This window comes from Somniosus microcephalus, chromosome 23 (genome assembly GCF_052327205.1).
Source record: "Somniosus microcephalus isolate GS21.2 chromosome 23, FLI_Smic_1.0, whole genome shotgun sequence".
NCBI classification, from domain to species: Eukaryota; Metazoa; Chordata; class Chondrichthyes; order Squaliformes; family Somniosidae; genus Somniosus; species Somniosus microcephalus.
In genome coordinates, this window is record NC_141009.1 from 12071789 (window position 1) to 12084227 (window position 12439).

The 12439-nt window shown below is 45.2% G+C and overlaps 1 protein-coding gene across 2 annotated transcripts; it reads left to right on the top strand.

Annotated features, from left to right (window-relative positions):
- Positions 1-520: 520 nt before the first annotated feature.
- On the top strand, positions 521-9810 carry LOC147101654 (uncharacterized). 2 transcript variants are annotated; one of them, XM_085965391.1, is made up of 3 exons: positions 524-1052; positions 5348-5470; positions 7861-9810. In XM_085965391.1, exons 1-3 carry the CDS (start codon positions 1046-1048, stop codon positions 9018-9020), a joined length of 1290 nt encoding a protein of 429 aa, XP_085821517.1. In that variant the 5' UTR covers positions 524-1045; the 3' UTR covers positions 9021-9810. The 2 variants fall into 2 exon arrangements, with proteins under 2 accessions (XP_085821518.1, XP_085821517.1); XM_085965392.1 differs by lacking the exon at positions 5348-5470 and having other exon boundaries at positions 521-1052.
- The last annotated feature ends 2629 nt before the right edge of the window (positions 9811-12439 follow it).

The window sequence follows — 12439 nt, forward strand, 5'->3', positions numbered from 1 at the left end:
ACTTCAAAAGTACTTCATTGGCTGTAAAGCGCTTTGGGACGTCCTGAGGTCAAAAAAGGCGCTATAGAAATGCAAGTTATTTTTCTTTTGACGTGGTTAAGGGGTTTAAAATAATGACCGGAATGAACAGGGTATTTAAAGAACTACTTTTCGTTGCAGTATAGGAATCTAGAACAAAAGGAAACATGAGCTAATCCAGGAAAAGCTTCCAGGGTTGTGAAAGTGCGGTATGCTCTGCCCCAATATACCACAGATACAAAGTGAATTGACGTGTTTAAAAGGGTTGAGAGAAACTTGCCCGGGAAGTATAAGGGTATTAAGGGATATGGAGAAAAGGCAAAGAACGGAATTAAAAAAGACAGAGCTGGCTGGCTAATGAAAGTGGTGGAGCAGGCTCGATGGGCTGAATGGCTGACTCTTGTTCCTATGTCACACTTTGCTACAGATGCAAAGCAATTTTTATATTTAAAAAAAAAGGAAAGCCAGTCATCGAACTGGAGCCTGAAATTTACCAGCAAGTTACTGATCTTTAATATAGCAATTTACAAGCACCTACCTTGGATTAGAGAGTAGTTGCACGATCACCTTAAAGGGACAGTCCAGGTTAGCAACTAAGCAACGCAGCTGTGCTTCCGATCCCAATAATGGGTAAACGTTGCCATGGGAGAGCCATTTACACAGACGTTTCCAGAGTCAAGTTGCAGATGCCTCATCGTTCTGATCAGTTATTAAACTCATTAACTACGAATATCAAGACATTTCCTGACCCACATGCAGCTCCCAACCTGCCCATCTGCCTGGTGCTGTGGGGACTTGTCACCTCCTGTTAATGTTTATATCTGCTAACATGGCTCGTTAACATCTGCAATGAACCAGAGACGCCCCGAGCATAAATCCTGCTGGTGTCCCAGGAATCTGCCATCAAACTGCAATCAACAGGACAAGAAACAGATGCTGGAAAGAAAAAAGATCAACAGTCAGGAAAAGTCTTGCAGGTGCTAACAGGAATCCATTCTGGAAACTTGTTACATTTGCACTGAGGAAGATGAAAAGTAAGTATAATGCAAATTTTTTTACATCTAAATATTTTAATACTTTTTTGAGTAAAACTCCCCCTCCAGTTTCCTCTCGTGAAGAGATTCCACAGGCCACCCTCATCCAAACTGGACCACTCTTGAGTGAGCCCAGACAGTGGCTCTCAGCCAGCTATTTGACTATAGGGGGCTTAGCCGCGGTGTCTAACCCAGCCTTTGTCCGAGGGCCGGGCATTTTCCATGAGTCACTTGACAGCGATCAGGATTAAGATCCCTAGCTGCTTCCTCCTCACCTCTTGGATACACGGGGTGGGGGGGGGGGGGTGGGGGGGTGTTAATTGTCAGATATCTACCGCTGTCCTAGCTGAGAGTTTAAACATTTCTTAAAATTGAATTGTTATATTGTAAGGCACCACAGTGTGATTTTGTTGTAACATCCCATTATGATGTATTTCAGTCCGGATAAGGTTTTCATATATATTCCAATAAAGATTGACTGCTATTAAGCTACTTTCTAATGAAAATGCAAATGCTGTGAGGGAAGAAATGTCATTGTCTTCCAGTCTGACATAGTTAGTTAGTTAGTCTCCTGTGCCTAATGGCAGCTTAGGCTTGCTCTGGACTGACAGCAGTGGAAGATATTTAACTCCGATTGGAGTATCATCTTGCCTCAAATCCAGCCAACCACATGCTTCTCCACAGTTGCTGTTTATATTTGCCAATCTGTAACAGACCTGTCTTGTCTCTGGGTTGTTTCTGTAACAGCAGGCACGACAGTGGCTCACTGATTGATAAAGAGAAACAGTAAGATAGAAAGTGATAGCACAGAGATAGAAAGTGATAGCACAGAGATATAAATAGCAAACATCGAGAAAGAGACAGAACACAGTTAGTAACTTGTCCAAAATTCAAAAACCAGTGGGTGAGATGGGTATCTGAATTTTGCTTAAATGTCTCTATAAAAAGCAGAGTACTGAGGATTCTAGAAATCTGAAATAAAAACAGAAAATGCTGGCAGCACACAACACGTCAGTCAGCACCTGTAGAGAAAACATAAGAATCAGGAGCAGGAGACGGCCCCACGAGCCTACTCCGCCATTCAATAAGATCACGGCTGATCTTCGACCTCAACTCCACTTTCCCGCCTCTGAGTCAGAAGGTTGTGAGGTTCAAGTCCCACTCCAGAGACTTGAGAACATAATCCAGGCTGACACTCCCAGTGCAGTGCTGAGGGAGTGCTGCACTGTCGGAGGTGCCGTCTTTCGGATGAGACGTTAAACCGAGGCCCCGTCTGCTCTCTCAGGTGGATGTGAAAGATCCCATGGCACTATTTTGAAGAAGAGCAGGGGAGTTATCCCCGGTGTCCTGGCCAATATTTATCCCTCAATCGACATCAGATGATCTGATCGTTATCACCTTACTGTTTGTGGGATCTTGCTGTGTGCGAATTGGCTGCCACGTTTCCTACATTACAACAGTGACTGCACTTCAAAAAGCGCTTCATTGGCTGCACAAGCACTTTGGGACGTCCTGAGGTTGTGAAAGATGCTATATAAATGCAAGTTCTTTCTTTCTTTATGTGGACATGTCATAAGTTACCCAGATACCAGAAGGACTGGTGCTCAGCCTTTAGTCTAGTTCCTACTGGTTGGCCTATTCTACTTGTGTGACCCTACCAGGAGTTATACTGCCACCAGCATAGCTCTCCAGGTCATTATAACACTTTAACCTTCCCACCACAGCAAGGTGCAGTCCCTAGCTGGCATTACAAGCTAACCTGAAGAATCAAACACGCCTGTGCTGCAGCAAATGTATTTCCCAATGTATCCCCCTCACATCTGCACAGTGGACCTTGCTGCTGATCTTTTCTGGTGTAGTCCTCTCAAATGTTACCTGGGCTGGAGCGCTTCAGCTATGAAGAGAGACTGGACAGGCTGGGGTTGTTTTTCTTAGAGCAGAGAAGGCTGACGGGGGACCTGATTGAGGCGTACAAAATTATGAGGGGCATAGATAGGGTAGATAGAAAGGAACATTTCCCCTTAGTAGAGGGGTCAATAACCAAGGGGCATAGTTTCAAGGTAAGGGGCAGGAGGTTTAGAGGGGATTTGAGGAAAAACTTTTTCACCCAGAGGGTGGTTCGAATCTGGAACTCACTGCCTGAAAGGGTGGTAGAGGCAGGAACCCTCACAACATTCAAGAAGCATTCAGATGAGCACTTGAAATGCCATAGCATACAAGGCTACGGACCAAGTGCTGGAAAATGGGATTAGAATAGACAGGACTTGATGGCCGGCACGGGCACGATGGGCCGAAGGGCCTCTCTCTGTGCTGTATAACTCTATGACTCTGTTTCTTTCCTGCGAGCATGGGAGTAATGGAGAGGCAGCATGCAGCTATGGAGAGAACAATCCCACCCACCTATTATATACCTCGAGCAGCACTGAGGGCAACAAGAAAAAAAGAGTTGGATTAGTGAGGTGACTGTTAGTTTGAGAAAAATACTCGCGTACATTCTGCAGTTCAACATGAATAAGGGATTGAGGTTGAGTGATTGCGATTGGAGATTAATGGTTTCAAATTCCTCTGAAGTCGTAATTGAAACGCACCATTAAAAGATAGAAATACACAGCAGGAGAGTTAGCACCTGGAGGGAGAAAAGCCAGGTGAATGATTCATGTGCGGTCTCTTGGTCAGACTGGGCTATCTGTGCATTACAACAGTGTCCTACATTACAACAGTGACTACACTTCAAAAGTACTTCATTGGCTGTGAAGCGCTTTGGGACGTCCTGAGGTCGTGAAAGGCGCTATATAAATGCAAGTATTTCTTTCGATCTTTAGAATGTAATCAATTCTTTAAAACAGAAGTCCGATTTCCCCACTTCCTTGTGATGTACACATATTAAGCAGGGTCCTCACCTGAAATGTTAACCCATTTTTTCTCATTGAAACATATAAGATTCTGAGGGGAATTGACAGGGTAGATGCTGAGAAATTGTTTCCCCCTGGCTGGAGAGTCTAGAATGAGGGGTCATCGTCTCAGGATGGGGGGTCGGCCATGTAGGACTGAGATGAGGAGGAATTTCTTCGCTCAGGTTGTGAATCTTTGGAATTCTCCACCCAAAAGTGCTGTGGATGCTGAATTGTTGAGTATATTCAAGGCTGAGAGCGATAAATTTTTGGACTTTAGGGGAATCAAGGGATATGGGGATCGAGTGGGAAAGTGGAGTTGAGGTAGAAGATCAGCCATGATCTTATTGAATGGCGGAGCAGGCTCGAGGGGCCGTGTGGCCGACTCCTGCTCCTATTTCTTATGTTTTCTCTAGAGGTGCTGACTGACGTGCTGTGTGATTCCAGCATTTTCTGTTTTTATTTCAGATTTCTAGACTCTTCGGTACTCTGCTTTTTAGAGAGACATTTATTGCTGATTTCCAATGAATTTTCAGCACCCTCACCGAAGCAAAACTCTGAACCCATCTCACCCACTGGTTTTTGAGTTCTGGACACGTTACTAACTTTGTTTTGGCTCTTTCTCGATGTTTGCTCTTTATATCTCTGTGCTATCACTTTCTATCTTACTGTTTGTCTTTATCAATGATTGACCGACTCTTTCGGGATTTTCACAGGATCTGTATCAGAACCTCATTCCAAACCCTCACCTCCAACAAGCAAGAGTTTCAGCAGCTTTGCTGTGTGTGCATTTTGTGGCACATCAGCAGGTTCATTAATGCTGTTTAAAGCATCATTCCTGTTGCTTTGCCTTTCAGACACAGCAAGAACAGACAGAAGGGTGAGAGGTGTGGTGATATACCTGGTGTGCTTGCTAAAGAACCAAAGCCAACAGCTCATTAAAATATTTTCTCTGGTGGGAAAGTCCAGAACAAGGGGGCATAACCTTAGAATTAGAGCTGGGCCATTCAGGGGTGATGTCAGGAAGCACTTCCTCACACAAAGGGTGGTGGAAATCTGGAACTCTCTTCCCCACAAAAAGTTGTTGAGGCTGGGGGTCAATTGAAAATTTCAAAACTGAGATCGATAGATTTTTGTTAAGTAAGTGTATTAAGGGTCATTGGAACCAAGCAGATAGAGTTAAGATAGCAAAATACCTGACGAAGGGTCTTCGACCTGAAACGTTAACTCTGTTTCCCTCTCCACAGATGTTGCCTGGCCTGCTGGAGTTTTTCCAGCGTTTTCTGTTGTTATTTCAGATAGAGTTAAGAGACTGATCAGCCATGATCTCACTGAATGGCGGGCCAGGCTCGAGGGGCTGAATGGCCTCCTCATGTTCCTAAAAACGTCTGCATCTCTCAACAGATCATTTCTTCTTTGTGTGTCTCACTGCAACCCTGCTGTCTGCTGCTGCGCAGTCCTGTCCCAGCTACTGCACCTGCGCTGGAAGTCTGGCCAATTGCAAGTCTGTGTCTTCGCTGCAGGGGGGTAAGTGCGATTTCGGCAGGAGATGGAAGCAGCTCAAGTCAATTATTTTCAGCGCAGTGTTGCTCGACTATGTGTCTGCCAAACCAGAGGAAAACAACCACTGTTCCTCTAAACCTTCTCTCTTGGTCCTCCTTAAGCTCTCACTGCACCATCCGACTCGCTATTCCTTCTCCCTGCAATCTCACCGTGTTGAAGTAAAAGAGGAAATTTTGTAAGGGCTTCGCTCGCAGAGTGAAGCATCACTAGCGGTGAGTGCAGTAGAGGAGATGGGGCTACAACACTGATTCTTTGATCCACGCTCGCCGCTAATGAGGCTAATCACACATCTCCCACTCTGACTCAATTTTTCCCAGGGTCTCAGAAAGGTGGAACTCCTTACCTCTTCCCTTCTTCTTGCAACCTAAAGGATTTTAAACCCTAAACTTTGCATCGCCTAATCACTAAACCAGCTTTCCTTGGTCTCCATCTCTTTCTGACCCTGGTGGCGGCCAGCATTATGGGCCTTGAGTCTTCACCTAGGATTTCCAATTTTGCCTCGACTGCTTTCCCCTTTCCATAATGCTGCAGATAATTTATAATACAACCCTGTGTATTTTGTGTTAATGGAAAAAGCTTATGCATCACTACGTTGCAGTTGTTTCGTATGAGGGGGAAAAGCTAATAATGGGATGTCTAGTTTGGCCATCCATTGAATGGCCTCCTGTGATACCAAGTTACTATAAGCCTCTGTGTGAATTTGGCTGCAGTCATTAAAACCATTGTTGGGTCTTTCATCAGCCAGATATAGTGCTGAAGTCTCCATGCTCGTTTCTGAACTTTGCTTTTTATTATCTGTTAATTCCTGATTGTTGTTCCGTACTGTGCACTAGAGCCTCAATCACTATCATTTACTCAACAATAGCATTCTTAGCTGGTGATCCATTAGATATTAATTAAGCTCTGCATTTGTTTTAAAAAAAGAAAAGTTCGCCAGATGACTAAGTGGGTAATTGCACTGCCTCATCTGGTACTGAGCCCGTTAGACCAGGTACCTCACCCACATGGCCGCCCTTCATGTGTTGAACATAACATAAGAATTAGGAGCAGGAGTAGACCATACGGCCCCTCGAGCCTGCTCCACCATTCAATAAGATTATGGCTGATCATCGACCTCAACTCCACTTTCCTGCCTGATCCCCATATCCCTTGATTCCCCTAGAGTCCAAAAATCTGTCGATCTCAGCCTTGAATATACTCAACGACTCAGCATGCACAGCCCTCTGGGGCAGAGAATTCCAAAGATTCACAACCCTCTGAGTGAAGAAATTCCTCCTCATCTCAGCCTTAAATGGCCGACCCCTTATCCTGAGACTGTGACCCCTAGTTCTAGACTCTCCAGCCAAGGAGAAACAACATCTCAGCATCTACCCTGTCAATCCCCCTCAGCATCTTGTATGTTTCAATGAGATCACCTCTCATTCTTCTAAACTCCCGAGAGTATAGGCCCAGTCTACTCAAGAGCTTAGCCCAGCCCTGTCCTTATCCCACATCCACACACATGCACATCCAAGTTCAATCTCTGGTTCGTGCTGAGTTCGCTGATCTCAGTCAGGTTAGCAAGTGGGGCACTACAGCTACCTCTGGTGACCCTGGGCTGGAAAGAGGCAGCTATCAGTCCGGAATTCTGCCCCGGATCACTATCCAGTGACGTCTGCTGGATGTGCACGTGCGTGGATGTGGGATGAGGCTGGGCTCAGCTCTGATGTGGCCAATGCATGAAGGATGGCCATGTAGGTGAGGTGGTGGCTGGGACCTGTGCAACTGAAGCAGAGCAAGATTCAGCACCAATACTAATAGACCAGCAGGAAGGTCACTGAGCTCTCAGCTTCATTACACAGAGGAGGGGGAAACTTCTAGGAACTCATTTTAAATGGCTGCAAGATTTAAAGGAAATGAATTTGGAATCAAACAATGTTATAGCCCAGAAACCGTCTGTGTTGTAGAATTTGTTATAGTTGACCTAATAGAAGTCTTTAAAATTATGAAGGGGTTTGATAGGGTAGACGTAGAGAGGATGTTTCCACTCGTGGGGAGACCAAAACTAGGGGCCATAAATATAAGATCGTCACTAATAAATCCAGTAGGGAATTCAGGAGAAACTTCTTTACTCAGAGTGTTGAGAATGTGGAACTCGCTACCACAGGGAGTGGTTGAGGCGAATAGTATAGATGCATTTATGGGAAGCTAGATAAACACGAGGGAGAAAGGAGTAGAAGGATATGCTGATAGGGTGGGAGGAGGCTGGCGTGGAGCATAAACACTGGCATGGACCAGTTGGGCCGAATGGCCTGTTTCCGTGCTGTAAATTCAATGTAATTATATCTATTCATTTATCCTCTTCTGTGCATAAGTTTTAACAGATTTGCCAAAGTCGATGGCAATGATCCTGCTTCAGGGAGGACCGATCACAACGATCGCACCCAGGGCATTCCAGAACTTCTCCAACCTGTGGTACCTGTCGATTACTGATTTCCAAATGTCGCTTTTAAGCAACGCGTTTGCCATGTCAACAGCCCAGGAGAGCAGCCTTCAGCTGCTGGACCTTGCCAACAACAGGCTGGAGAGCTGTAGTGTTGAAAGCTTAGCATTCGCAGGTCTCCAGAATCTGACCGAACTGAAGCTGAACAAAAATTCACTCGATGTGCTGAAGGCCCCATGGTTTTCAGACCTGGCTTCACTTCATACATTGCACATTCACTGGAATAAGATTTCCTATCTTCCTCCACGTACATTTGTGACATTAACGCAGCTGAATCAACTTAATGCAGCCTGGAATCTTATCCAATATATATCGACAGACACCTTCTGTGGACTGAGCGCCCTCAACGAGCTGGATCTGTCCAACAATCAGCTCCTTTTCATCGACAAAGATGCTTTTGGACCTTTGCAGAGATTGAACCGTCTGTTTTTGAATGATAACCAGCTGGCGGCGTTAGCCGAGGTCCCTGGGTCTGTGCAGAGCCTCCAGCTGCACAGCAACCCCTGGGAGTGCAGCTGTCGCTTGGTGCTGCTGTTGGAATCTCAGCGGGAGGTCCTGCAGGATCCAGGAAACCTGTTGTGTGGCAGCCCGGAGAATGTGAAGGGAAAACCAGTCCTGAATCTCGGTTCGAGTTACTGCTCATCCACAACTCCGCTCCCTGTAATAACTCGGCTCCCTTCAACAATCCTTGCAACAACTCCGCCCCCTGCATCAACTCCAGCCTTGCAAATCACCCCTAGCCTCAGTGCTCAAGCTGTACTTTATGGATTTATAGGTGAGAATACATTAAAGAAATGTAAATATTTTCCCTACCCTATCTATCCACACGATGTATCTCTTGGTACAATATTTATTTACAGTATTTATTTATCAAATCAAATCAAATCAAATCAACTTTTATTGTCATTGTTAGTGCACAAGTGCAGTACAACGAAATGTAGGCTTGCGGCTCCAGAGAGTGTACAATTTGGATTAGGACACTTAAACATTCAACATACATTTATACATTTGGCTTGCAGTATATTAGCATAAATATGACCATAATAAAGTGCATTGGCAGATGTGCAGGCTTTAGTGTTTATTTGTGGAGTTCAGTAGGATGACAGCCCTGGGAAAGAAGCTGTTCCTAAATCTGGTCGTACGGGTGCGAATGCATCTGTAGCGTCTTCCAGATGGTAGGAGGGCGAACAGACTGTGGCTGGGGTGGGTAGGGTCTTTGATGATGGACCGTGTCCTCCGTAGGCAGCGTTTCTGATATATATGCTCTATGGTCGGTAGCCGGGTGCCGGTAATGCGTTGGGCAGTTTTGACTACCCGCTGCAGGGCTTTCCGGTCATGGGAGCTACAGCTGCCATACCATACCGTGATACAGTTTGTCAGGATGCTCTCTATAGTGCAGCGGTAGAAGTTAGAGAGGATCAGGGGTGACAGATTACATCCCTTCAGCCTCCAAGAAATATAGGCGCTGCTGGGCCTTCTTCACCAGAGAGGAGGTGTTGAGGGACCAGGACAGGTCTTCCGTGATGTGGACTCCGAGGAACTTAAAGCTGGCCACCCTTTCCACCTCCGCCCCATTGACGTGGATGGGGGTGTGACTTCCGCCTTTGGACTTCCTGAAGTCCACGATTATTTCCTTTGTTTTCTTGGTGTTAAGGGCCAGGTTGTTGTCGGTGCACCACTTCAAGAGATGCTGGACCTCCTCCCTGTAGGCTGACTCATCGTTGTTGGTGATCTGGCCTACTACCGTGGTGTCATCTGCAAACTTGATGATGGTGTTGGAACCATTAACAGCCACACAGTCGTGGGTGAAGAGGGAGTAGAGGAGGGGGCTCAGCACACATCCTTGTGGGGCCCCCGTGTTCAGGGTCGGGGTGGGGGGGGGGGGGGGAGGTGTGGTTACCTAATTTGACAGACTGAGGTCTGTTTGTTAGGAAGTCCAGGGTCCAGTTGCAGACTATATTCCTGCCTCGCTCTCTATTTTATCTATCACTATCTCTCATTCTCTTGATCTATCTCTCACTCTAGCTTTGTCTCTCTATGTCTATATCTCTCATTCTATCTATCTCTCACTCTAGCTAGCTTTGTCTCCCTGTGTCTGTCTCTCATTATTGCGTTTAATGGAGTATCTGCGATCTGCAGGCATTGCAGTTCTAACTAAACTCTAATTACACCACCTCCATTGCTCAGTCACTTATTAATTGATGAATGTTAATGTGCTTTGACTGGGACCATTTACCTGTCTCATGGTCTGGGAGGTTGTAATATCATAGAGCAGGATGTCCAGACTTTTGTCTTCATGGACTACATGTATACATACCATGGAACCTCAAGGGTCACCTATAAAGATTAAACAAAATTCTTGTTAACTTGCTGATTTTTAGTGGATTTCCAGTGTTTACGGTCACAACAAAGGGTTGTTAGTCCTGCAACCATTATCTCTGCGTGATTCAAGCCCGAAAGGTTTTAAACAACAAGCTTTAATATACATTGACTAATGATAGTATTGTTTTTATACAACTGTTCTACAGTATTACATTAAGAACATAAGAAATAGGAGCAGGAGTAGGCCATTCGGCCCCTCGAGCCTGCTCCGCCATTCAAGAAGATCATGGCTGATCTACCTCATCTCCATTTCCCTACAATATCCCCATATCCCTTGATTCATTTAATATTCAAAAATCTATCAATCTTTGTCTTGAATATACTCAACGACTGAGCCTACACAACCCTCTGGGGTAGAGAATTCCAAAGATTCACCTCCCTCCGAGTGAAGAAATTCCTCCTCCTCTCAGTCCTAAATGGCCAACCCCTTATTCTGAGACTGTGACCCCTGGTTCTAGATTCCCCAGCTAGGGGAAACATCCTCCCTGCATCTACGCTGTCAAGCCCTGTAAGAATTTTGTATGCTTCAAAGAGATCACCTCTCATTCTTCTAAACTCTAGAGAATATAGGCCTAGTCTACTCAATCTCTCCTCATAGGACAATCCCCCCATCCCAGGAACCAGTCTGGTGAACCTTCGTTGCACTCCCTCTATGGCAAGTATATTCTTCGTTAGGTAAGGAGGCCAAAACTGTACACAATTCTCCAGGTGTGACTCACCAGGGGCCTATATAATTGCAGTAAGACGTCTTTACTCTTATACTCAAATCCTCTTGTAATAAAGGCCAACATATCATTTGCTTTCCTAATTGCTTGCTGTACCTGCAGGTTAACTTTCAGTGATTCATGTACAAGAACGCCCAGGTCCCTCTGAACACCAATATTTCCCAATCTCTCACCATTTAAAAATACTCTGCTTTTCTATTTTTCCTACCAAAGTGGATAACTTCATATTTCTCCACATTATATTCCATTTGCCATGTTCTTGTCCACTCACTTAGCCTGTCTATATCCCCTTGAAGCCTCTTTGCATCCTCCTCACAACTTACATTCCCACCTAGCTTTGTATCATCAGCAAACCTGGAAAATATACATTTGGTCCCCTCATCCAAATCATTGATGTAGATTGTGAATAGCTGAGGCCCAAGCACTGATCTTTGCGGTACGCCACTAGTTACAGCCTGCCAACCCAAAAATGACCCGTTTATTCCTACTCTGTTTTCTGTCTATTAACCAATCCTCAATCCATGCTTGTACATTACCCCCAATTCTTCTTCTCAATCCCATGAGCTCTAATTTTTGTTTAATTTAATTAAATGGCGAGCGATTAATACAACCGGGTTCCTCCACCTGTTCAGGCTGATCAGACTCGTTGTCTTTCATTGTTCACTGTTACAGCAAGAAGACTTCCGACTGTCCTCGAGAGCACTTTTGGAGAAAACAGATCCCATTCTTACACTATTCAGCTACCTTGGGCTGCACCTACACATAAGAGTATGTGTAGGTGCACGTTTGCTGACGCCATGCTTGAGGTGTTTGTCCCACCTTCTAATCTCTTCGGCCTCCATCTCTGTTCTACAAGCTTTGTTCATTGTTCTGCAATGCATAGACCAATCTTTATCTTGTACTGTGGTATGTGGTGTCTTTGCAACTAGTCCATTATCTAGGTATGGGCCATCTCTTGACCTGGGTGCATATAATTCTCTGTCTTTTGAGTTTCCAAACTGTCTTTGTTCATACACGGAGACAAGATTCAATTTCCCCTTGCCTCCACCTAAAATGCTAAAGCAAAGCATGCTGGAATACTTTGACTATTTAAACCACTAAAATATTTTAGATGTCAGCCCAGTGGTGTCATTCTCATCGCATGAGTCAGACTGTTGTGGGTTCAAGTCCCACTCCAGATACAAAAATCTAGGCCGACACTCCAGTGCAGTACTGAGGGAGCACTGCTCTGTCAAAGGTGCCGTCTTTCGGATGGTACGTTAAACCAAGGCCCCCGTCTGCCCTCTCAGGTGAACATAAAAGATCCTATGGCACTATTACGAAGAAGAGCAGGGGAGTTATCCC